The sequence below is a fragment of the Podarcis liolepis genome (assembly GCF_965112155.1).
Source record: "Podarcis liolepis genome assembly, chromosome: 8".
Taxonomy (NCBI): domain Eukaryota; kingdom Metazoa; phylum Chordata; class Lepidosauria; order Squamata; family Lacertidae; genus Podarcis; species Podarcis liolepis.
Window position 1 is genome coordinate 38784928 of NC_139560.1, and position 25378 is coordinate 38810305.

The 25378-nt window shown below is 43.5% G+C and overlaps 1 protein-coding gene across 5 annotated transcripts in view; it reads right to left on the reverse strand.

Moving 5' to 3' along the window:
• The window catches only part of RP1 (RP1 axonemal microtubule associated), a 182902-nt gene that overhangs the window by 108453 nt on the left and 49071 nt on the right, over nt 1–25378 (reverse strand). For all 5 annotated transcript variants that reach the window (XM_083517865.1, XM_083517868.1, XM_083517867.1 and 2 more), the window contains 4 exons: nt 23652–23829; nt 19410–19541; nt 8987–9189; nt 1719–1805 (listed from right to left, as the gene is read on the reverse strand). In XM_083517865.1, the coding sequence (XP_083373991.1) occupies nt 1719–1805; nt 8987–9189; nt 19410–19541; nt 23652–23829 (600 nt within the window). The remainder of the gene's footprint in view (nt 1–1718; nt 1806–8986; nt 9190–19409; nt 19542–23651; nt 23830–25378) is intronic.

The following is a 25378-nucleotide window of genomic DNA, read 5'->3' on the forward strand; positions in this document are numbered from 1 at the left end:
TCAGCTTATAAGCTAAAATGTCAGAATAAAACATGGGCATGCCGCTACAGGAGCCAGCTACCCAGGCAAGACACAGATATGTATTGAGTTCTGAAAGTGTACTACATTGTAGCATGAAAAAATATTCCAATATAATACCAGGTGCTGTGAGCAAAACATGAGAAAATAAGTGTTTTGTTTTATTTTTTAAAACCATATAGACAGGGTTGTGGCACAGGGGCAATTTTATGACCTTCAGCGCTATGCCGTGCTTGTGAGTCAAAACAGGATGTTGCTCTCAGCACAATTGCCCTAAACTAAAGAGGGAGGTTTGTGCACTGAAAGAGACTTTTGCACACAAATCATGTACTGGATTAGAACCAGAAGGCCTGCAAGTTCGATGCATATTGAAATGCAGAACTCATCTATCAGCATCACATCCATTTCAACAGGGTGAACGTTCAGACACTCATGTGATGCATTGACACTCAATGTGATTCTCCATTACAGCATGCAATTAGATGCACACCCAGTTTGTATCCATGCTTCTTGATCCAGAAAGTGATAGATAAGAGCAATTCATAGGTAAAGGCCTTTACTCAAGTCATGGACACCATAACCAGACGCCATACAGAGCAACTGTGCAAAGATTTTGCATGGAAGTGAACTGATCAGAGAAGGGGCGTAGTTAAGAACTGATGAAGAGAAAACACAAACAATGATTACGGCTGTCGTTCTTGAGTATTTAGAGGGCTCACTTTGAGTGCTCAAAGCACTTCACAATCAAATACATTATCATGTTGTAATCTTTGCAACAATTTTGCAAGGGAAGCCAATATTATTAATTTCCATATTGCATAAAGGAGGCTGTCAGAGATAGTCACTTTGCTTAATGCTACTTAGGCAGCAATCCTGTGCACACTTACCAGGGAGCAAGAGCTATTGAATTCAGTGGGACTTCTGAGTACAGAAGAGTAGGATTTAGTGATTTTATGGCTAAGATGAGATTTGAACCAAGAACTTCTCAACTCACATCTTCGGCAACTACAGTATATAAGCATGGAATAAGCACCACTGAAATGAATACTGATTATATTACAGCAGTGCTTGGTGGAGTGGGGCCATTAATGCTTTGAAAGTTTTAAATCAATCACATGTATCAGCAGTTATAGATCACATACACTTAGGCGGTAGAAGTGCATGTTATGAATGAAAACATATCAGTTTCTTGGGTGCCTCAAATAAGAAGACATTATGTAGAGCTCTGAGGTTGTGCTTATTTATAAAAATAAAACTAGTACCAATAAACCACCTGCTTCCCTCAACAATCAACAGTGAATTCAATAAGTAACTTGTGCTTTTAAAAATAACTGACAAATGTTCATATAGTATACTGTATTTTATTAATGAAATGAGTCCTGAGCCTTAAGAGCACAGTCACAACTGGAAAGCGTTTTCTTTTTTTAAAGCACTTTTTGTTGTGTAATTGCATGTAAGGAGAAAAATTGATTCGGCTTTAAGTTAGTGGGTTGAACCTGAGATTCAGAGTATATCAAAGCTCCCTTTGCATTGTACCTAATACTGCATAGTGAAAAGCTGTGCTTTTATTCTTCGATAGAAATGTTATATAAGCACTGCTGTTTTTAGAATGGCTAGTCTAACATTGGGGGGGGGAGTGTCAATAAAATGAATCATTAACCAACTATAGAAGCACCCAGAAAATAGACCAGAAATCTTACCTTTTCCAACATCCATTCTGGCTGTTTACTTGTTCCATCATGCCCTATTCTGATTTTGTAGATGTTTCCAATATGTTTTATTTCAACCTGAATTGTGACAAGACAGATACAATATATCAACTATGGCATGACAGAAAAAAAGCAATTCTGTACATGGCTGGCAGCATGGAGTCACCATTACGCGTACAAAGTACCATTTGATATGAACATACATACATACATACATACATACACACAACAACCTGCTTTTCATTATTTTTCCATCACATCCTATATATGGTTGTGAATACCTGATTAGGATGGTTAATCAGAATGGTTAGTCTATCACAGTTTCTGTTAAAGTATGGGATGCCAGTGTTCAATGTCTCAGTGTCTCAATATGGGGTCCTTCACCCCTAAGAAGGTGAGAAGAGCCCCTAAGAAGAGAGACTGACTGATAAACACCAAACTTTGGTGCAAATTCGACATTAAGAGGTGTGTTGCAAAAGAGAGAGAGAAACCTAAGGCCTCTTTCAAGCCCTCCTCCCCAAAGCAGCAAACAACTCTCGTCAAAACAAAATGCAACAATTATTTTAGCCTAATTTTCTGTGGGGTGAGAAGTGTGGATTTTGGGGGTTGAGGATACCTGCTGGTTTTGTTGTTTCAACAAGTACTCAGTGTGATGCATCCTAACTCCTCGGGTGAGAGAGGTGTGTACTTGCAGCCCAAGTTCTTCACTAGCCTGATTTCCAGCTCCTTGTGGCATTCTGCCAGGGCATGACACCTGGCATGAGCTGCTGGGCATGTGCCCAAGTGTGATGCTGCCACTTGCACTTTTGGCTTTGCACGGAAGAAGCTGTTTGAAGGAGTCAGGTTGGAGACTGTTTGTGTCTCTTTGATATATTACCTGTCTTGGCCTTGTGAGCTGAACAAGACAGAGAGATCAGAGGAAAGACTGGGTGTTTGAATTCTGAATATCAAAAGGCAGAAAAAGCAGAGAAGTGGTGATTTAGACCACAGTGATATAACTTGGTGAGATCCATTCATTTTTAACTAAGGGATAGTACGGATTCTTATTGAACCAAGGTAGCGGGTTACCAATGAATTTAAAACAACCAAATTACTAATAACTAGGGATAACTGACTATTTATGACAATATATTAATTTATTATGGAACTGAAACAAACTGAGACAAAATTTATTGGTTAGCTTTTCTAGTAAGACCGTTTCCCCTACAATTTGATACCATTGGTCCATGTTTACTCCTGACAGATTTCTCCAGTGTGTGGCTCTGACGCTTCTGGCTGCTGAGAGTAGGTGGGCTATGAGCTCTGGATAACATGAGTGGTCGTTGTGATCTTGGAAGATGATCAGTAGGGCCAGTTCTGAGGTGAGTGCTAATCAATCTTTTCTTTTCTTTTAATCTGTGTTTTAATTGAGATGTATGTGTGTTGTTTCTGCTGCACTGGTGTTGCTTTTATGTTTTCTTTTGCATTTGTTTTCTTAAGTATAAATTGCAATTCATCTTATGGAGGAGCATACAAATGCTGTAGCTAAATAAAATCAATCAAATGAAGAAAACCAATGACCGAATTATTAAGGACCCAAAGCACATTGATTATTCACAAAAGCCTCAAATAATAATGATATAATTGTTTCTTAACTGACTGATACAATTGTCTACTGATACACTCAGATTAACTGGTTGTGACGAATCTGAACAATATTAATTGCTGGTAATTAAACACAGATAATTGGCAAAGATTAGATGAAGATGATAAGTTTTGTTACACCTGGGATTAATCATTAAAATTCCCATTTGTTGTTGACAAGTACATTGTTGGGGGGGAAGTCTCTTATTTAAATGCAGCACCAAAGAAGATTAACAATCAATATAAAGAAAAAGGACCTAGGACAGTTATGAAGACTGAAGACATTTCCAGGGGGCCACCAGTTCCTTCATCATATTCCAATATGCAGTTGACCCTCTCCCTTTTGTGACTCCCTGCCCAGAAGAAAGGTCCTGTCTCAAGACTTTTCCACTTATTACAGAAACTCAAGCAGAGGGTGACTGCTTTTTGGTTACTCCTATTTATACTCTGGTTGCATTTGGAGAGGAGGTAAAAATGGTACAAGTTTGAAGTTGTAATGAATGCTTTATATAGTCACTAGGAATATTTCTCTCTCAGACATACCAGATCTTATGGCCCTTTTGGCAAAGCCAACAAAAGCATTTAAAAAGCAAAAAGACAGGCTGTTTTCAAAAAAATCCTGATAAAAAAACAAATATATATACAAGTCAGAAATATATGAAGAAAGATGGCAGAATAATTTCTAAAAAATATATAAACTAACCCTAAAGCAAGCTGGTAGCATGATTTTTAGGAAACCTGTAAGTTTGTTGGGAGACAAAGTCCAACACTTTGGTGAAGCAGATAGATTAAGCAAAGATACATACAGGAGGAAAATATTGGTGACGAAACCATAACATTTTAGTTATGGACATACTGCACGTGAATGGAAAAGCTTTCTGCAGTTCTCCGAGGACAAAGGACACTTTTTGTAGTCCAGCTCTATTCCATTTATCTCAGGTGTTTTTGAAGCTAAACTACTACCATTATTAAACCTGAAAATAAACCATTTCATGTATGCACTGCACTACAAGAATAGGTTTTCAACACTTAAAAAACAGATCTTCTGTCAAATTATTTATCAAATGATTGCTCTTCTGAATAAAAACTGGTGGCAGGTTCCTCTGATATGTTTTCTTTCTTCTCCTGCTCAACCATCACTTTCTACCTCAAAGAACTTATTAGAGTAGCTTTCCTCTTAGTTCCCATTTTAAAAACCCCTCAGTAACACCGTCCACTTATCCTTTCTGCTCATTTATTACAGTACTTTTCTCCATTGTATAGAATGCTAACCTACCAAGACAGTGTGCTGGCTCACATGTGCTGCCAAACTATGGTTTGGTATCACATGAATGGGCCTTGCACATGCAGCCTTCTCCCTCCCCTCGCAAATTCTAGTTTTACTCAGTTACTTCTGCTTTTGCAAAAACCACAGTTTAGTATCACATTTGAACCAGCAAACTATGGTTTAAACTAGGTTTGTGCACCAGATGTGGTTGAATCTGATTCTAAACCAAACCAAGTTGATTCAGATTGATCCAGGAATCAATTGGATTAGGTTGTGGCAACCCTGGTTCACTGCAGATAGGATCAGATCCACCTGTCAAAGGGGGTGATGTCTGCTGGTAAGGAATTTCACAAGGAGCCTGTGTGCATCTTCTTCTTTCCTCCTCCCAACCAACTAAACAAGGACTTGTGTTGGGGGGAGAAGATGTAATCCCACTTCTCCTTCCTGATTACATGCTTAATTAGAGTTTAGAACTCTGATTAAGCACATGGTCAGGAGAGGGGGAAAGGAGATAGAATCATAGAATTGTAGATGCTGGAAGGGACCATGAATGTCATCATGCCCAACCCCCTGCAATGCAGGAATATTTTGCCCAATGTGGGGCTCAAGCCCACGATCTGAGAATAAGAGTCTCATGTTGAGGTGCACATCTTCTCCCCACCCATGACTACATTAGTGTGCAAGGCCCCAAACTCCAAAGTGCCGAATAAGACCCCAAATAAGATTAAATTTAAATAAGTTTAAATTATGTAATCAAACCAAGATCATGCACACCTGTTTCCATTTCTGCATATGTGGAAATAATTGATAAAAAGGGAGTACCTGAAGGAGAGGGGTAGAAGGAGCATGGCATCATAAGGATTGCTCATGCAATTTCAAAGCTCAGATTCACATTGGCCATGAACTAATCTAAGCACACCGATTTCAATGGGTCCACTCTGAGTATGGATACCACCTCCAGAGTTTTGTGTCCAAGCAAGTCCTGCTGCTACAAACCTCCTGGAACTTTAATTGGGCTCCTTTTGTTCAAGACCTATTGAAATAAATAGATATTGCAGAACAGCAGTTCTTGCTAGATTGTTTGTGCTGTTTACTTGCAGGGTAAATTCTGCCATTATGGTGGATGCACACTTCTTGGCATCCAATGCTCCCTATGAAAAGCCAGAGACTCAGTTCATCCATGGTTATTCTTCTTTCCCAGAGATTCATCTCTCACTCTCTCTGTTACATTGTCTATTGTTTCTCAGACCCTTCCTTTCCAGGTCTGCCTTGTATGACTGCTTCCCTTGGGTCTTAAGCCTTCCTAATTTCTCCCACTCAATTGCAGTTCCTATCTAGGTCACAGCTAACTCCATCCTTCCCATGATGAAATACAACCACGTCTAATTGCTTACAACGTTAAGGAACTAAGACTCATACCCTGTGCCTGCTTCCTAGTTACTGAGACAAAAAATGTGTTTGCAGCCTGAGAGCTATTTAGCAAATGAGAAGATCTGGGATGTCAACCAAAGAGCTGGTTGGGGGAGCAGCTGCTGCAGATAACTCCCCTACCCCCATTCTTATCTATTATTGTGATAATGCCAATAACTTTCAAATCCTACTTCAAATTTCTAATCCCTCTAGCTTGACATGCATGATAGCAAATCAGAAGAAAGAAAGTGGTGAACAGCAAATTCTATAATTAAAAATAAATGTGGTTTTTGTGGCTTGCAATATTCATAGGAATCACAGGTACTAGATAATGGTGTAATTGAAGAGCCAGTCAAATCCTGGTCACATTCCCTATCAGATCATCTTTGTCTCTTTAATGGCAATCCTTTATAGAGGCATTGGTTATATCAGGCATAAAGCAAAATCAGGTCAGCACGAAGAGCTTGAATGCCCAGGGTACACACACACACACACACACAGAGAGAGAGAGAGAGAGAGAGAGAGAGAGAGAGAGAGAGAGAGAGAGAGACAGTAAGATCAATATCCTCAGAACACAACAATACTAGGTAGCATCTGATTTGCGGCAGGTCAATATACTCGTATCTCAGGGAATCCATGTATTCTGAGGAAAGGTAGTGCTGCAGACATGCTATTACCTATATTGGTTATGAATAATTCACTAGGTGAGGGAGAGGAAATCCCAGAGATCTTTAAACACAGGTTTCAAAAGCAAAAATCTCCAGAACTTTCACTGAGGCTATTTATGCTACACAAAGCATATAAAAAGTATGTAACAAGAACAACTATAAACATCCCATCCATTCTACACAATCAGATTTTAAAAGTCCCTCCAATACAAGTTTAGGTGTTTAGGTGAAAGTTTGTAATTCTTTTCAGTCTGTGGAATAGAATAGCTGGGCTGTTGACTTGGTATTGTTTAAAAGCATTGGGTTCATTTGCAACAAATGTGGTGAAGGCTTTTAGCCTTCCCTTCTTCATGCCAACTTATAGGGATGACTATATTTTTACTAGCTGCATGTAAATCCTGCTGAAGAAAATTCATTTCGTAAATCTATTTTTCTAATTTTGAGTAGCAGATATCCATGACAAATCTGGTTGTCAGTATGAATTCTGGCATGCTCTTACTACCCATAAATTAATTTCCCTATTCTCTGTTTCCTATTATTCTTTCTTTCTTTCTTTCTTTCTTTCTTTCTTTCTTTCTTTCTTTCTTTTTAAAAACATTTATGTTTTCTGCAATTGTGTTTTGCTTCTGATTACACTGTTTCCTGGGTTTGAATTTTAAGGGCCTCAAAAAATAATCATTCCTGTTTTGAGTGAGAGAAAAAATATAATTTGCTCTGTGGTTCATGAGACTATAATTGATTTGGCTTGTAACGCAGATGTCAAGAAGCTACGTAATGTTTCTTCATGTGGGCAGATGTAGTAAGTGGAACTGTCAACAGCTTGCTGGATTTCAGGATCACTACCAGATTTTTCAGATCAACATTTGAAGGTGGCACAACAGCACAACAGCAGCAGTCAATTCACATTCCAGAACAGTTTAAACAATTTTGGCAGCAAGTCTGACCTTTATGCCTGGCAGCCAAGCCACAGAAACATAGTTCAAATCACCACAATCTTTACCTCTCTGGATATTCAAGCAGGCTGTTTATGAAGGTCCCTGGGAGTGAGGAGAGGAGAAGAGAGCCAAACTACCACAGCCAGAGATAGGTGAGGCCAGCTCAGCAAAGGCCAAATCCCTACACTCTCCCCTACATTACTTGTCCCACAGGCATGCCATTGAAAACAGAATTATCAACTGTCATGTGTAATGTGAGGAACACTACACCCTGTGATGTTGCAACATCATCTTGTTAGTTTCTGTGTCCCTGAGTCCTAGCAGTGGCATGGCAAGTCACAATGGGTAAAATATCCCTAAACAATAAGGGGGTGGGGGAGAGAGGAGAATGTCCACCAGGGGTTATAATTCTGTGGCAGGCATAACATGCAATGTGGCCCTAGCATTCAGGTGGTAAAAGCCAGCTAGAAAGGACCGGGTCTTCCAGACTTGATAGTGTTGAAATCCACCAATAGAAAGCCGAAGTGAAACATCAGCATCCTTTCTCCATCAGTACAGCATAGTAAAGATGCTATAATCAGAGGGGGTGGCTATTCCTTGGCAAAGGCACAGAAAGTGATTTTGAGTAGTTCAGTACACCCTATGAGCTACATGAAAAATTCTTTCTAACCTTCAGAAAGGGATAGTCACTCCTGCTGTGATTAGAAAGGGTTCTGTTTATCCTGTCCTTCCAAGGACAGTTCCAATAGTTCCAAGACAGTTCTAACATGAAAGCAGTATGGTCCAGTTCCAGTTACTGAAATATTTTAGTAAAGTGGGTCCTAAAATTTCAAGCTAGCATAATCTGCCTACAAGTACCTTGTAACTTCTTATAATGAAGCCCTTTTCGTTCTCTTCTTATTTCTTTCTGGAAAACAACCCTTTTATCACTCTTCACAGACACAGCTATGAATTACCTCTTTTACATCACTGTTCACAAGATGACATTTCAGTACCAAAAAATGTTGCAGAAGCGATATATGCCTTTCCTTAGACAAGATGTTTACTTTCCTTTCATTACCTATGATTTCGACAGAGGCATATTGTTTTAAAGACAAGTTTTCAACCAATTGCCTATAACTAATTGTCTTAATGAAAACAATTTGCTTCTGCAGTTTCCCCTGCTCTCAGAGATATGGCAGGAAAGAGAATTCCAGCTGCCATTTCCTATATACATTCAGCTGATTTAATGATGAATCCAAAGGCATTAGATAAATTTATTTGAGGCAGTAAATATAGGAGGAAGTTCTTCTCCCTAACACTGGAAAGAATGATCTTGTGTGGGTAGGAAATATGTCACAAAATAATGGTAGCTACCTGGAATGCATCTTCCATCCTGGGTTGAAACAGCTGTTCTCTGTTGTCCTTGCCAAGAGCTATTGGTCCAGCAACCCCTTTGTCTCCATATATCCAGAGAGTGACATTTGCTCGGGTTCCTGCATTTCCTGTCAGCACTGACACTTTCCATTTATCAGCTGAAGGAAAAGGCGACTCGCCATCTTGGATATTTCTCATATCCTCTGTGAAGTACAGAATGTCAATAGTAGTTATAATAGGGTAAACATGAGTCTGAAGGCCTTTTCCCAAAACACAATGACAGAGAACTGAAAACAACCACAATATGTGCAAATCACAGTGCTCTGGATAACTGATGTAACTATCATGGAAAGCTTGGGATAGGACAGCAAGTGCAGTCCTTGCAAGTGCAGGACAGTGTAGGCACCTTTTTGAGTCTGTAGTAAAGTACTCCATGTTGCAACTGCCACATCTGATTAAATGTTTATGTGCAGCAGGTTGCCAATTAGATACTGATTTATTTTTTTCAACATCCCCGCCCCTTTTTTCAAGGGTCTGCAGTATGGAGCAAATAACTCAATCTCCCAAAAATAACAGTGGTGCCCAACATAGTGATAGTTGCCATGGGAAACTATCATGCTAAAGTGTCTGTCTGAGATGACAGAGCTGGTCTCGGAGACTGTGTCGTGGACTCCTAGACTGCTGGTTCTGGGAGACTTCAACATCCATGCTGAGGCAGCTGGCTCTGAGGCAGCTCAGGACTTCATGACCGCCATGACAACCATGGGGATGTCACCGGCCCCACGCACATGTCTGGCCACATTCTGGACCTTGTTTTCTCAAATGTTCAGGAATAGGGTGATTTGAAGGTGGGGGACATTGACATCAGTCCCTTGTCATGGTCAGATCACTTCCTGTTGAGATCTAGGCTGTCAGCACCTTTTCCCCTTCTTAGAGGTGGTGGTGGGGCTATTAGGAAGGTCCACCCAGAGGCTGATGGATCCAGTGGGACTCCAAACAGCTCTGGGGGTTTTCCGGCTGATATGACTGGCGCCCCTGTCAAAGCCCTGACCGAACTCTGGAGCACCCAAATGGCTCAGGCTATTGATACAATGGCCCCTGAGTGTCCTCTCCACTTTGTGGAGTCCATTTGGCCCCTGGTATACTCCAGAGCTTAGGGCGAGGAAACAAGCTGGGAGATGGCTTGAATGCAAGTGGAGGAAAGATCTGAATGAATGCAACCAAACACTGGCAAAAACGTTCCTTCTTAATCAGGACTTTGGTTGATTTAATTGACATTCTATGCCCTTTTAAAATGGGGTTGAGGTTGGGGGGGTTATTGGGTTGTTGTTTTCATTTTATTTATTTTGTAGTTTTATATTTTGATTTTATTCTGTGATCCACCCTGAGACCTCCGAGTATAGGCCGGTATATAAATTCAATAAATAATAATAATCTCTGGATTCAGTACAGATAAAATCTTCACCCAGCTCATAGTTAAACTGTGGAACTTGCTCCCACAGAAGACAGTAACAGACTCTAACATGGATGGATTTAGAAGAGGATTAGACAACTCCATGGAGGACAAGGTTATCAACAACTACTAGTCAGGATGCCTATATTCTACCTCCACTGTCACAGGCAGTAGGCCTCTGGATATCAATTGCTGAGGAGCGCAGGTGGAGAGAGTGCCCCTGTGCCCATGTCCAGCTTGCAAGCTTCCCACAGGCATCTGGTTGTCCACTGTGAGAACCGGATGCTGGAATGGATGGGCCCTTGGCCTGATTCAACAGATTAGTCTTATGATCTCATACAATAAGAACATAGCATAAAAGGAGCCTGCTGTAAACATAGTGAACGGACACCTAAAAGTACCCAACGGCATAAGATAAGAAGCAGTTGAGCTCGAGTCAAGCGTGCAACCACCTGACTGATGAGCATTGAGAAACCTGAAATCTGAAACATGGGTTACAGAAAACTGAACATAGGAGAAAGACAGTAAAACTGAAATAGCAGCTCTTTGTTTTAAAACCTGTGCAAGCTAATTATGGATTATTTGAATCATTTACTTCTCGAAGAATGAGGGTGTGTGTGAAGTTTATGATTCAGAATCCGTTGGTGTCAGGAGTAGCAAATGAAGCTGACAGCAATCTTGTGAAATGTGCTATTGCAAAGTGGTTGCGGGGAATGGATAGCAGAAGCTCTCAAAGTGTGATTCCACCTCATGTGTGATAGCATATCCACTGTTAGAACAAACACTTTCCTACTTCCACAAAAAGGTGGGAAAGTATAAGTACCATTTAACATTTACGGTGTGGAAGCCCTAGTTCTGTGCTCAAAACTGACTGCTAAAAAAAAAAAGAAGAAGCAATCTTTCAAGTATACATTTTGAGTCCCGGAACAAAAATTAATACATTGCTCAGTTTGAAACACATAAATAACCTCATCACTATTATTAGAACTTCCAATCTGTTTTTTACAAAACAAAAGCAGAAGCAGCAGAAGAGAAAACTATTAAGCAAAGGGCTGCAACATTAACTGATTAATCAAATGCAATCATTTAAAATTATGGAGCTCAATTAAAATATAGGACCCAGTTAACTGGGCATTGTCCTGACATCCTCTGAACTCCCATTTAAGATCACCCCAGACTTCCCTATGACAATTGTAGAGAAACTATCATCAAGAAATGGGAAGGATGCCTAGAGATGGCTGTTGGCTCTGATTTTCTCAGCTTTATATGAATGGAAAAGAGCTGTGTTCTGCTGCCTCCTCCTGCCATCCCTGCCACTGGGAAATGGAGTGGGCCACCACTCAACTGAATTCTCCTCCAGGTGGTCCTCCCATTTCCAATGAGAGGTGGATTTGTAGCTGGTTTAATGGCCATTTGTCATGTAAGCCCTAGTTGAGATCCCTGCATTGCAGGGAGTAGGGCAAGATGACCCTTGGAGTCCCTTCCAACTTTACAGTTCTATGATTCTCTAAGGCTTTTGCCAACCTGCTGTTTCTCAGATGTTTTGGACCACATTCCCTCCAGCTGATTGGGGCTGATGGGAGTTGCAGTCAAAAAACCTGGAGGGCACTAGGTTGGTGAAAGCTGGCCTACACCATTAGTGATGAGTCAGCCATACTAGCTTGAATCTGATTACAATTGAGAATGTGTGTATTTAGACCAGAAACCTGAAGAGGCTGGAGAAAGAAGAAGGAAAATAAGAGTATGCTATTTGAAGTATTGAGGCAATGGGTAATGTTATGTGACCAAACTGTAGATAATGCCTGGGTCCTGCCATGATGATGAACTTTCCTTAGAAAATCCATACGCAAATAACGCTCTGCAAGTTCTGTGTTATAAATAGTTCTTTGGAGACATGTAAACCAATGACATTTGTTTCCTACAGGCTAAAAATGTTCTACTCTGAAAACTGGATTTGATTGTTACCCTGGATTAGTCACACTTCAGGGGATCAAGATGCAAATCCACCATGACAAAAAAAAATATTCTAAAGGCTAAATAGATGGGTAACTCAGGCTGCTTCATAAAATCTTTTTTCCTTTTGTCTCTGGCTATAATGCATCTAGATCAAAATAAATAAACAGAAACTTATTCCCATAGAAACTGTGAGGGTTTGATTAGCTGCTTGTGCGTGAAAACGTGCTCCCTCAGAGTTTGTGCGACCCCACAAACCTCCGTGTGTGACGGAGCTCCTCAGACATGTCTGCTCTAGTCACTAGTAGAGTCCGACAGTGGCTGTCTGCGGAAGCGTTTCCAGCAAAGAAGTTCCTTAACGGAAACGCGTCTCCTGGACTCACGGCGTGACAGTTTCCTGCGAGGTGTGGGTCTCCCTATGGGAGACTCCGATACCTCCCCACTGTTCTCGCTGGAAGCCTCCCTGAGCCCTCCCTCCTGCTCGCATTCCCTCAGAGACCCACTCCTCCCCCTGCTGGTCCCTGCTTCAGCAGTTGAGTCTCTTTCATCCTGCCTGAGTCCCTCCACCACCTGATGCTCTGATGGCAGTTCCCTGACATCCACCTCCCCTCCAGGGCCCCCCTCACCCCCTCCCAATTCCTCCCCCCTGGGAGGTGAAGGGCTAAAACCCCGAAACGAATCTTCCTCATCTTCTGACGTCTCGAACAATTCTCTCCATCGATCGTCGTCCTGGCCAGCTGCATCCTCCTCCTCTTCAGAATCTGGGAACCCCTCCAACTCCTCTTCCTCGTCGGTGGTGGCAAAGTATTCCCTTCGGAACCTCGCTACAGGCTGAGGTTTACGTGGGAACCTCTGATGAAAAGTCTCTATTAAAACCTCGTCATTGACATCCTCTGCCCTAACCCAGGTGTTTTCCGACTCCGGTTCCCCTTCCCACATTACCAAATACTCTACTTGATCTCCCTTCCACCTGGAATCGAGGATCTCCGCTACATGGTAGCTGTGTTCCTTCTCCTCCATTGCTGGTCCCCTAGTGACCCTCCCCTCACTGTCTCCTCTATACGGTGACAGCAACGACCTGTGAAAAACTGGGTGCAGCTTCATGTGGTTCGGTAACCGGAGCCTGAAAGCCACTGGATTGACCTGCTGTATGACTTCAAACGGACCCAGCCTTTTGGGTCTTAATTTCTTACAACCTCCTTTGAATGGCAACCCTTGGGTTGACAGCCACACCTGGTCCCCCACCCTGATGCTTTCACCTTCCCTCCTGTTTTTGTCTGCCTGCCTCTTATATTCCTCCTTAGCCCTGTTTAAGTTGAGTTGGAGCTGGCGATGGATCGCTTCCATTTCTTCCACGAACTGTTCTGCAGCTGGAACGCTCCAGTTCTCCCCCTCCCCCCCTGGGAAGGCTCTGGGATGGCACCCGTGATTAGCCAAAAAGGGGCTCATCCCCGTGGACACGTTCTCTGCATTGTTGTAGGCAAATTCTGCCAACGCCAACTTCTCCACCCAATCATTCTCTCTGTCATTAACATAACACCTCAAATATTGTTGGAGAACCCCATTTGCTCTTTCCGCCTGCCCGTTGGTTTCAGGATGACGGGCCGTCGAGAAATTAACCTCTACATGCAGTAAGCTCATGAGCTTCCTCCAGAACCTGGAAGTAAATTGTTTCCCTCAGTCTGAAACCACCCTCAAGGGGGCGCCATGCAACCTAAACACATTCTCTACAAACAATTTGGCGGTTTCTTCTGCTGTAACCGCATGTGAGCAGGCTATGAAGTGGGCCATTTTAGTTAACAGGTCTACTACAACCATGATGGCTGTTTTCCCTCTAGACCTTGGCAGATCAGTCATGAAATCTATTGCCACTGCTTCCCACGGTCTCTCAGGTGTGGGCAGTGGTTCTAATAAACCAGCCGGCGCCTGCCTCTCCCCCTTGGCTCTTTGGCATTGTTCACACCCTCTCACATACTCCCGCACATCTTCCCTGACCTTGGGCCACCAAAATTCCCTGGTAACCAGCCACATGGTTTTGTGTTGCCCAAAGTGCCCTGCTGTGGGGCTATCGTGCAGCTGCTTGAGTACCTTCTCCCTCAATTCCCCTTCAGGTATATATAACGCTCCCTTATAATACAATGCCCCATTTCTCTCCTCAAAACCACCGGATTTGTCTTCCTCCCCTCTGAGATCCCTGAGTTTCCCCTGGGCGTATGCATCCTGCACCGTACCCTCTATCAATTCCCTTTGCCCCACCAAAGTCGCCCCACACACCCAGCGGTCCTCTGGAATGATATGGGTTTCTTCGGGTGCTCCCTCCCCCTCCAAATATTCAGGTTTGCGTGAGAGAGCGTCCGCCCTAACATTCTCTGGGCCTGGCACATAACAAATCTCAAAGTTAAATTTGGAGAACTCTTGGGCCCATCTCAACTGCCTTTGGTTGAGCACTCGCGCCGTTCTCCAGTACTCTAGATTTTTATGGTCCGTGCACACTTGCACTTTATGTTGTGCACCAACTAGCAGATGCCTCCATCTCCGGAACGCCTCATGAATAGCAAGCAGTTCTCGGTCGTACACCGTGTAGTTCCTCTCGGATTTGTTCAGCTTCCGCGAGAAGAAGGCACACGGACGCCACTCTGACTCCTCCTTCCCCGGCTGCAGAAGAAGCACCGCCCCTATGGCTCTGTCAGATGCGTCTGTTTCAACCCTTAGCTTCTTTCGTAAATCCACATGCAGAAGTTGTTCTTCAGAGGCGAAGGCCCTTTTCAGTTCCTCAAACGCTCGCTCCGCCTCCGCCGTCCATACAAACTTCTTCTTACTGCTGAGACAGTCAGTGATGGGCGCCGTCAGATGGGCGAAGTTGCGGATGAACTTACGATAAAAGTTTCCAAACCCTAGGAACCTCTGCACATCCTTCTTGGTTTTGGGTGTTTTCCATTCCAGCACTGCCTGTACCTTGCCGGGATCCATGGCCAATCCCTTGTCTGACAGGCGGTACCCCAGGAATTCCACCTCCTTGGTATGGAACCGACACTTCTCCAGTTTGACCCACAGCCTGTTGGCTTGCAGTCTGCTCAACACTTCTCTGACGTCTCTCACATGTTGCTCCTCATTCTCAGAATACACCAACACATCATCTAGAAAGGCAACGCAATTCTTGTAGAGCAAAGGGCCCAGCACGTGGTTCATAAAAGATTGAAAACACGCGGAGCCTGCTTGTAATCCAAATGGCATAACGAGGTATTCAAACGCCCCCAAAGGGGTAAACATGGTGGTTTTCCATTCATCCCCTTTCCTTATGCGTATCAGGTTGTACGCCCCCCTTAGATCCAGCTTGGTGAAAATCTTTCCCTTCCTCACCCTGGTCAAAATATCATCAATTCTGGGCATAGGGAACACCACCGGTTCAGTCACTGCATTCAGCCGCCTAAAATCACATACAAGTCTCGGCTTGTCCGCATTTTTTTTGTCCACAAAGAACACTGGGCTCCCCCCTGCTGCTTTGGACTCTCTGATGAAGCCTCTCTTCAGGTTCTTGTCAATGAACCCTCGCAACTCCTGCATTTCCCTGTCTGACATGGCATACAACTTGCCCACGGGAAGCTGTGCTCCTGGGAGTAAATTGATCTGACAATCAAAGGGTCTATGAGGTGGTAGTTGGTCCGCTTCCTTCTCGCTGAACACGTCGCTGAGATCTGCATACTGTGGTGGTACCTTCACCTTCCCCATTACTTCAGTCCCTGCTAGGGTGGCTTGGGCCCCTGCTGAACCCTTCTCCCCTTTGCAGTGTTCTAGGCAATGTGCTGAACCAAAGGACACCACTCTTTGATGCCAGCCAACCAGCGGATCATGTAGAGCTAGCCAGCTCATTCCCAAAATAATGGGAGCGCCTCCCAGGGTGGCCACATTAAACGCTATCAGTTCTGTGTGCCTTGCCACCCTCATTATCATTGGGACAGTCTGCAAGCGGACTCCTCCTCCCAACAACTCCCTGCCATCAATCGTGGTCACCTGCAGGGGGTTGCTTAAAGGGATGGTCTGTATCTGGTGTTCAGCAGCAAACTCCTTGCTCATAAAATTGCAGGAGCTGCCTGAGTCCAATAGCGCCTTTATTTTTAGGGGGTGCCCATTCTGCAGCTCTAGCGACACTTCAATCACTAGAGCCGGTCGAGGAGCTTCTGGCACGGGCACTTTCACTGCTCTTTGGCCTGGCTGCAGTGCCCCAATTGTGGCAACCAGGCGTTGGCTTTTACCTGCTCCGCTCCCCCTTCTTCTCCCCCCTCAACAGCTCCCACCATCCCTTGCCATTCCTTCCTCTGGGGGCAGACTCTGGCAAAGTGGCCTGGCTGTTGGCAGAGATAGCATTTCCGGGGGCCCTTTCCCTCCTTCTTAGCTCCCTCGCTGGTTTTTGAAAATGCGCGCGCGCGCGCTGTTCCGATTTCCATCGGCTCTGCCGGCGGGAAAGCTGGCTCAGGAATGTCTGGAATGCGGAACTCCTTCCAACGTTCCCCTCTCCCTTCCCGCCTCTCCAAGGCTCTTGCCTCCTGCCGCGCTCCTATGGTCAGCGCAGATTTGGTCAGCTGATCCATAGACTCCGCCCTGGGGCTCCGTGCCAGCTCGTCTTTCACCCCCGAAGAAAGACCTTCTTCAAATAGCATTTGAACGGGTGCCGCCGATAAATCCCAACTCAGTCTGTGAATCAGCATGGTAAACTCAGTCCAATATTCACGGACAGATCGACTTCCCTGCTTACAAGCCATTAGCTGTCTGCGCACCACCCCTTCCTCAATATCGCTGGAAAACATGATATCCATTGCACGAAAGAACTTCATTGTGTCCTTTAGTATTTCATTGTGCGTTGCCATTAGGGGTCGAACCCAGTCTCTAGCCCCTTTCTCAAGATGCCCAATTACAAAAGCAACTCGCGATTCCTCATCAGGGAACTCATCGAACTGCACATTAAGGGCATATTGCATCTCTGTCCTAAAAGCATGGTAGTCCTTGGGGTCCCCCCCAAATTTCTGCACCAATCCTGGTACCTTTCTGGGGAATTGCGTGGCTCTCCCCTTCTTGTCTGCATCCTGAGCCCTTCTCTCCTCCAACCTCGCCGTCTGCAGGGCCAGTTGAACCTCCAACGCTCGGTATCTATCTTCCAAGCTTGGACCAGCTCCAGCCCCTGCTCCTCCGGTTCCGGTTGGTTCGCTCATGACGCCTTCTCTTGCACAGGCAGCGTACAAAGACTGTCGGACTGCTGTGAGGGTTTGATTAGCTGCTTGTGCGTGAAAACGTGCTCCCTCAGAGTTTGTGCGACCCCACAAACCTCCGTGTGTGACGGAGCTCCTCAGACATGTCTGCTCTAGTCACTAGTAGAGTCCGACAGTGGCTGTCTGCGGAAGCGTTTCCAGCAAAGAAGTTCCTTAACGGAAACGCGTCTCCTGGACTCACGGCGTGACAGTTTCCTGCGAGGTGTGGGTCTCCCTATGGGAGACTCCGATACCTCCCCACTGTTCTCGCTGGAAGCCTCCCTGAGCCCTCCCTCCTGCTCGCATTCCCTCAGAGACCCACTCCTCCCCCTGCTGGTCCCTGCTTCAGCAGTTGAGTCTCTTTCATCCTGCCTGAGTCCCTCCACCACCTGATGCTCTGATGGCAGTTCCCTGACAGAAACCTTGCAATCTAGTTGCTTTATATTTCCTAGCTGAAATTGTGAGCTAGTTCTTGCTGATTTTTTCATTGCCTTGTTTCTTGGGGCTAGATGCTTTATAATATAATTTATGCTCCTTTGTTTGAAAGAACATTAAACTTTATCAGGTTCACACAGTCCAGCTGTATGCAGGTTCTATATCAGACTTATCTCTTTTTTAAATTTTTGCCTTAAGCACTTGCATTTGAAGAAGGGTAGCTCGAAAGTAACTCCTAACATTATAAACATTGGTCGTTTGAGTAAAAGTATTGACACTTAGAGTGAATTCTACAGTAACAAATCAGGATTGTGTTAACTTAAAGGCTAAAGGCATAACATAGAAGCCAGCACAATCCACACAAAGAGAACAATCGTGCTACTTTAGATTTTGAAAAGACCTTGTACTTTACTCAGGGTTCAATCATAAGAACATTTTTTCCCTTTTTTTTCTCTCCTCCCCCAATCAGTTTGGATGAACACATGTTAGGAGAATAGCAACAATAGAGGTAGAGAATGTACTTTGTATGCAAGAGACATACAATCCTGATTCAAGATAAAAAAGCAGCTATAACAATTTCCTGTGTGCAAGAAGAGTACAAAGAATGTTTAATACACAACAAAGAATTGTGGACTGAATTAATTATCTAAAACAAAGCTCTGCTCAATCTCCTAGTAGCTTAGCTTCAAATGCCTAGCACCATATGACAGACAGTTCATAACTAGGAATGGTGGAAAAATTCAGTTCAGTCAACATTTGAAGACACTCTTACTTAATTTGCACTTTCCAAAAGAATACATGAACTGAAACACAATTGTCTATGGAAATTCACACTTATCCAGATTTTGCAATGCAGTTTTTCAGCTGAGTGTACAAAAATGCATCTACTAGGGTTGGATGTGCACATAAATGCATATATTTGTTTACAAAAAAGAAAAATACATTGTATTAGGAAAAATTGCTTTGCATAATGATGAATATTAGGGGAACATGCATTGAAAAATGTGTGTAGTAGGAGAAACCTGCACAAAAGTTGTGATGAATTTTCATAAGAACTTTTATTTTAAAAAATTGTAAACTGATGTGGAAACATGGATAAGTGAACTTAAGATTGGGAAAATGAGAAAGTGAAAGAAAGCAAAAAAAATTGCCCATCTCTAGCCATAACTTGGAGGGATTTCAGATGACATAAGCTCTATGACTGCATAAGGTCACCATCTGCAACTCATTGTAGAGCTTAAGTGGTAAGAAAAATCAAGTCTCATCAATTAGGTGCCAAACTGAAGCAAGACAACATTAATGCTGCACTATAAGGCTATTGTTTTACATGGTCGCTTACTTGAGGGAGGAGAATCCGGACATCTGTAGGACACTAAATTTTGAGTTCCTGCTTGTTGGTGTTTGCATTCTCTGATCACTTCTTTCTGCTGAGCAGGCGTTGCAGATGTTCCCATAGGCTTCTCTCTTCCAACTGAAATTTAATTAAAAGGAAGATTAAAGGTCATCATATTTTATTTCTCTAGAAATGTCCCCAAAAATCCAGAAGGCAATAGGTCTTGCAGTTTTTCAATATATCATATTATTAATGCATGTTTTATCTTTATGCATTGTGGAAGATATACATATTTGAGTTTGGTCTCCTAGAAGCTCATTCCTTAATATCTCCCTACACAAAATGAGATGGTAATAAATTCCTATTACTGCTTTGGAAATCCAAGTCATGTGTTATCAGCTATGTATGCTTCAAGTGGCTTGTCCCTGAGGTATATTCCACTACCACATAATTCTGTTTCCTTCTCTTTAAAAAGAAAACACTGCCATAAGCCTTCTTCATCCAAAATTAAATGTGTGCACAGTCCACCAAGCTCTGCTCCTATACATACTGCAGCAGCAAAGAAGAATCAGATGTAGAGTTATAGATTTCAAATTGGCAACATCTTCTTTGAAATAAGCTGCAACTTTTAAAATCCATTGAAAAATTTAAACTTACAAATATTGCAATAATCAAATCTGGTCATGATGGAGAAGAGGTCTAACCACTCCAGTTCCCCTGGGGCCGGGCCTGGCTGTACCACTGAGTGAATCCATGGTCCAGCTCAGTTTTTTCAGTCAAGGAGGGGAGTCCAGCCCCACAGCCACTGACAGGTTCTGCAGCCCAGCTAACAAACCTTCTCCCATCTCTGAACAACAAGGCAGCTTCTCTACCTGCTCTCATATACTGTAACCCCTCACACCAGTCTCTAATAGGAGCTTTCAGCACTCATCTACTTGCCAAGTTGTGACAAGAAATGCAAATTGAACAACTGAATTAATTTTCCCCAACTCAATACCCCCAGGAAGTCAAAAAACATGATAGGAATAGTTACAAATGCAAGGAGATTAATGGCTTGGCCTAAATATGATCCTAAATGAGACCATTTCACAGGATGAATCCAGACTTTGCCTTTCACAGATAGAAAGGCTGTTTCCATCCATGGAAAGCCTTTGATCCAGCAAAAGGGGGAAGCTGATGTTTGCCTATTCCCCTCACATCCTGCAGTCCCAGAGTGACTTCTTCCCAACCCTCTAGTACTGTGCAGCAGGTGTTGTTGGGGAGAAGAAAATCAGCAAAGTTACTTTGCAGGAGCAAAGTCTGGGTGCAAGATCATGCATTCATTTATTATTTCTTCAGAATGATAAAAAATATATCCTTTCCCTAGGGCTCTGGCCAGGTAGTAATACTTAAGATAAAAGTATGTGCATATAGATAGACAGATGTGTGTGCACACACATTAAATCTTGCTTACTTAGTCCACCTAAGAAAGTGCTGCAGTGCTACATTGCCTCTTAATGATGCTTAAGTGGAAAGTAACTGTAATGGATCTACCACCACTGACTGCCCTCAGTTAAACGTGTAGTGCAGTGTTTCCCAACATTTTTTGGGCAAAGGCACACTTGTTTCATGAAAAAAATCTCGAGGCACACCACCATGCCAGATGGGGAAAGGTCACTTTTTACTTATGTAAAAAAAAATAAAAAAATAGTAACAGCATAGAAGGTAATGGTTATCTCTTTGATGTCTGATGGGAGGGCATTCCACAGGGTGGGCGCCACTACCGAGAAGGCCCTCTGCCTGGTTCCCTGTAACCTCACTTTTCACAGTGAGGGAATTGCCAGAAGGCCCTTGGCACTGGATCTCAGTGTCTGGGCTGAACGATGGTGGCGGAGATGCTACTTCAGGTATACTGGACCGAAACCGCTTAGGGCTTTAAAGGTCAGCACCAACACTTTGAATTGTGCTCGGAAAGGTACTGGGAGCCAATGTAGGTCTTTCAAGACTGTCGTTACGTGGTCTCGGCGGCAGGTAGCAGCGCTCACAGCTTACGGACTGCACCGTGTAACAGGTGTCTGGCCCAGCAGCCTAAGGCGGACAAGCCACTGAAACAGGCATTCAGAATCCATTCATTTCATAAAACCTGCAGGGCTCAATCTCTGTGTTTGTGTATGTGTGTGTTTCTGTTTTGCCCAAGGGTCTGGGGGTGGGAGAGAGCTCTTTAGCATGATGCTTTTAAAACAATTAAATTATCAACAAACAAACCTGATGATACGAATAGCAACGTCAGGTGCTACCGGGGGGGGGGGGAGAAGGGGGCCTACTCGGAAGTAAATACTGCGTCCAGGCGCAATTAGCGCTGATTTAAGGTGCACCAAGACTGCCTAAAAACCTCACCAAAGATATGCAACAAAGCGCTTCGTTGCAGAGGGGAGAGTTTGTGCACCGTGGAGGCTGGAGGGCTTCTATTCTACATGCGGGGGTTGGGGGGTGAGGAAAATGTGCTCCGTGGGGGGGCGGGGAAGGCAAGAAAAGGAGCTGAGCTCTAACTATAGGCTCCCACGCTTGAGCAGGCCCGACTCGGTGGGGCTGACCACCCTCTCTCCTGGAGGAGGAGGAGGAAGAGGAGGAGGAGATTCCCATCCACGGCGTGGCCTCCCGCGCTCCTGAACGGGAAATCTCTGCAGCCCAAGACTCTCCGCGAGGCAGCTCCTCCCTTCCTGCCTTGAGCCGCCGCCAGCCGCGCCCCCTCCCCAGTTATCTGCTGCCTGCCAAGCCCCGCCCCTCTTCATTGTCCTCCCCTTCTGTTTATTCCCCTTCCTCCATCCCTCGCTTTTTTCCCTCTCTTTCCTTTTTTTAAAAAAATATTTTCTCTTCCCCTTCTTTTTTCCACCCTTTCTTTTTTCTCTCCCCCCCCCCCGCCCTCCTGGGTTAAAGGATTTGAGCAATGGGTCTGGAGGTGGAGCTCGTCGGAGGATTAGCCCGACTCGCCCGCCTCCCTCCCACGGCACACTAGGCAACGTCCGGCGGCACACTAGTGTGCCGCGGAACACCGGTTGGGAAACACTGGTGTAGTGAACTTATTGTATGCTGCGCCAATTAATTTAATTTCTAAATTGCCACCAGTCATCTTTTTGGGTTCTTGTGTGAGTGAAAACTTAGCTCGCCTGAGGTATTTTCAAATACAGTGGTACCTCAGGTTACATACGCTTCAGGTTACAGACTCCGCTAACCCAGAAATAGTACCTAAGGTTAAGAACTTTGCTTCAGGATGAGAACAGAAATCATGCTCCAGCGGTGCAGCAGCAGCGGGAGGCCCCATTAGCTAAAGTGGTGCTTCAGATTAAGAACAGTTTCAGGTTAAGAACGGACCTCTGGAACGAATTAAGTAAGTAACCAGAAGTACCACTGTAGTATAATATACCATGGGGATCACCACACTCTTTTTAACTGGTCTGGGAGTCTTCTCTTTCTAGAAGATCTCTCCCCTCCTGACTGAGATGAGACCCAGGTAGACTGTATCTGCACACCTGCTATCTCCCCTGGCTCAGACTCAGCCCTCCAGTTAACTCCTGTCTGTATACTCCCCCAAGACACTCACTACAGTCTTACTACCTAAGCTATGAGGCTCCTTCCTCTAGCTATAGATATTCTCCTCAGAGCAGATGTTAAACTCAATTCTGAACCAAACCCCCTCAGACAAACCCTGTCCTAATACCTGTCTCCCATCTCAAATAAAGCCCTGTCTAAAAACTCCCTCAGAAACTGCTTCTCCCAAAGTGCTGCTCCACACCTCCTATTTGGTTAGCTGTCTTGGTAGCCAATCAGAGAGAGGTTCCAGCCCTCTGGTGGAATTCTGAAGGACTGCATCACCAAACTCTAGTTTGGCTCTGAACAGTTATGTTCAACTAAAAGTGTCCATCTAAATGCAATTCTTGACTGAGCCTGGTTCTAGGATGGTATATTTTGTAGACTGCATACTGAGAAACTGCAATGGGATACATGAAATGGCACAGTCTCTTACCTGGGCTGCTCCTGCAAATCACCTGGGCTGCCTGATCAACACAATAACACTGAGTTGCATTAATTAAACTAGTATTAATGTTTGATTATTGCAGTACGATAGAGCAAATGCTTCATAAACAAGCCCTGCATTAGTGCCTCAAATACAGTTTTCATCTTTAGTTTCAATCACTGTCTTTATCTTTCTAAAAAGACTCCAAACAATATTTTTAATGTAAAAGACCAACCATTTAGAATGTGACATACATTTGACAACTTGCGGGTAAAACCAAATGTTGCTTTCTCCAGTGTGAACAACTGGTTTGGTCTGACCATTAGGCAGGAGACCTACATATATCCCTCTGTTTCGTGCAGATTCTAGGCTTACAGACCCACTTTCTAAATTCTTTTCCACTTTAAAATGACAGTCCACATCTCCTGTGCCCTGTAAGAAAGCAGCATAATAACAAGAAATCAGCTGAATGTCCACACATCAATACAAAGATTATTTTTCTGGTAAATTTCTCATTAAGGCAAGGGAGTTCATAGAATCATAGAATTAGAAGGGTCCCCTAGGGTCATCTAGTCCAACCCCCTGCAATGAAGGAATCTCGGCTAAAGCATTCATATACAAAATAAAAAAATTCCTTCCTGTAGCACCTTAAAGACCAACTAAGTTAGTTCTTGGTATAAGCTTTCGTGTGCATGCACACTTCTTCAGATACAGTTCAACATTCATATACAGTTCAACATGCAGTTCAGTGGTCAAAAGATGCAGAAAAGATGTTAAAGACAGAATAAATCTGATTAATTAAATAAATCTGTGCAAACCAAACAAAGAATACAGCCTACCAAAATCTCTCATGGCGGCTTGACCCTGTTCAACCTACAAAGAGCAAAACCCTAAGTAACGCCAAAGAAAGAACTGCTCCAAATTTGGTATACTGAACGACTTTAAAACATGGAGTGGATTTCTAAACATAACATTTCCTGTAGAATCTGACACAGCTTCCAAAATAACAGGTCTCCTACTGGCTTCCCAGGATAATACTTAAAGTAATATTACTATTTATCCTTCTAATAGTCTATCTCTATTCTGAAGAAGCCATTATTAAGAGCCTGAGAGCTCAGCCATCTTATTAATAGTACTGTTTGACACAACATTATAATGGCCATTTCAGTATATTCATTGACATTCACATTACTAAAGATCTACTGATACTTATTAGATGCAATACTTCAGGCATATTATAGGCAGCCATCCAGTTTTAATCAGCAATTTGCACTGACCTTAAAACCAGATTTAACATTATTATTATCAAGAAACCCGCAGTTAATCAATTTGATCCATGGGGAGGAGAGAGACTCATAAGGTAGGCACACTCTATCTACAGGAACTATTAGCATGACTATCTGAAACATTTTACATAACTGTGGTTGTTACAAAGGTTGTTGTATAACCCCTTACAGAATAAAACAGGCCTTGTTTTGTAAAAAAAAGTTTTAAGCTTTCCTGTTTTTATTATTATTTATTACATTTCTACCCTGCCCTTCATCTGGGGATAACAGGGCAGTTTACAATATTAAAACACAAAAATACATAACATAATAACAGTTCAAAAGGCCATAGATTATTTAATTAGCCAAAGGCCTGGGAGAAGAGGAATGTTTTTGCCCGGCACCTAAATATATGTAGTGAAGGTGCCAGGCAAGCCTCCCTGGAGAGAGCATACCACAAGCAGGGAGCCACCACAGAAAAGGCCTGCTTTCGTGTTGCCACACCTCAGAAGGAGGCACCTGAAAAAGGACCTCCAATGATGTTTGAAGGCCTGGGTTGGTTCATATAGGGCAGGGGCAGGCAACCTAAGGCCCGTGGGCCAGATGCGGCCCAATCGCCTTCTCAATCCGGCCTGCAGACGGTCCAGGGATCAGGGTGTTTTTAGATGAGTAGAATGTGTCCTTTTATTTAAAATGCATCTCTGGGTTATTTGTGG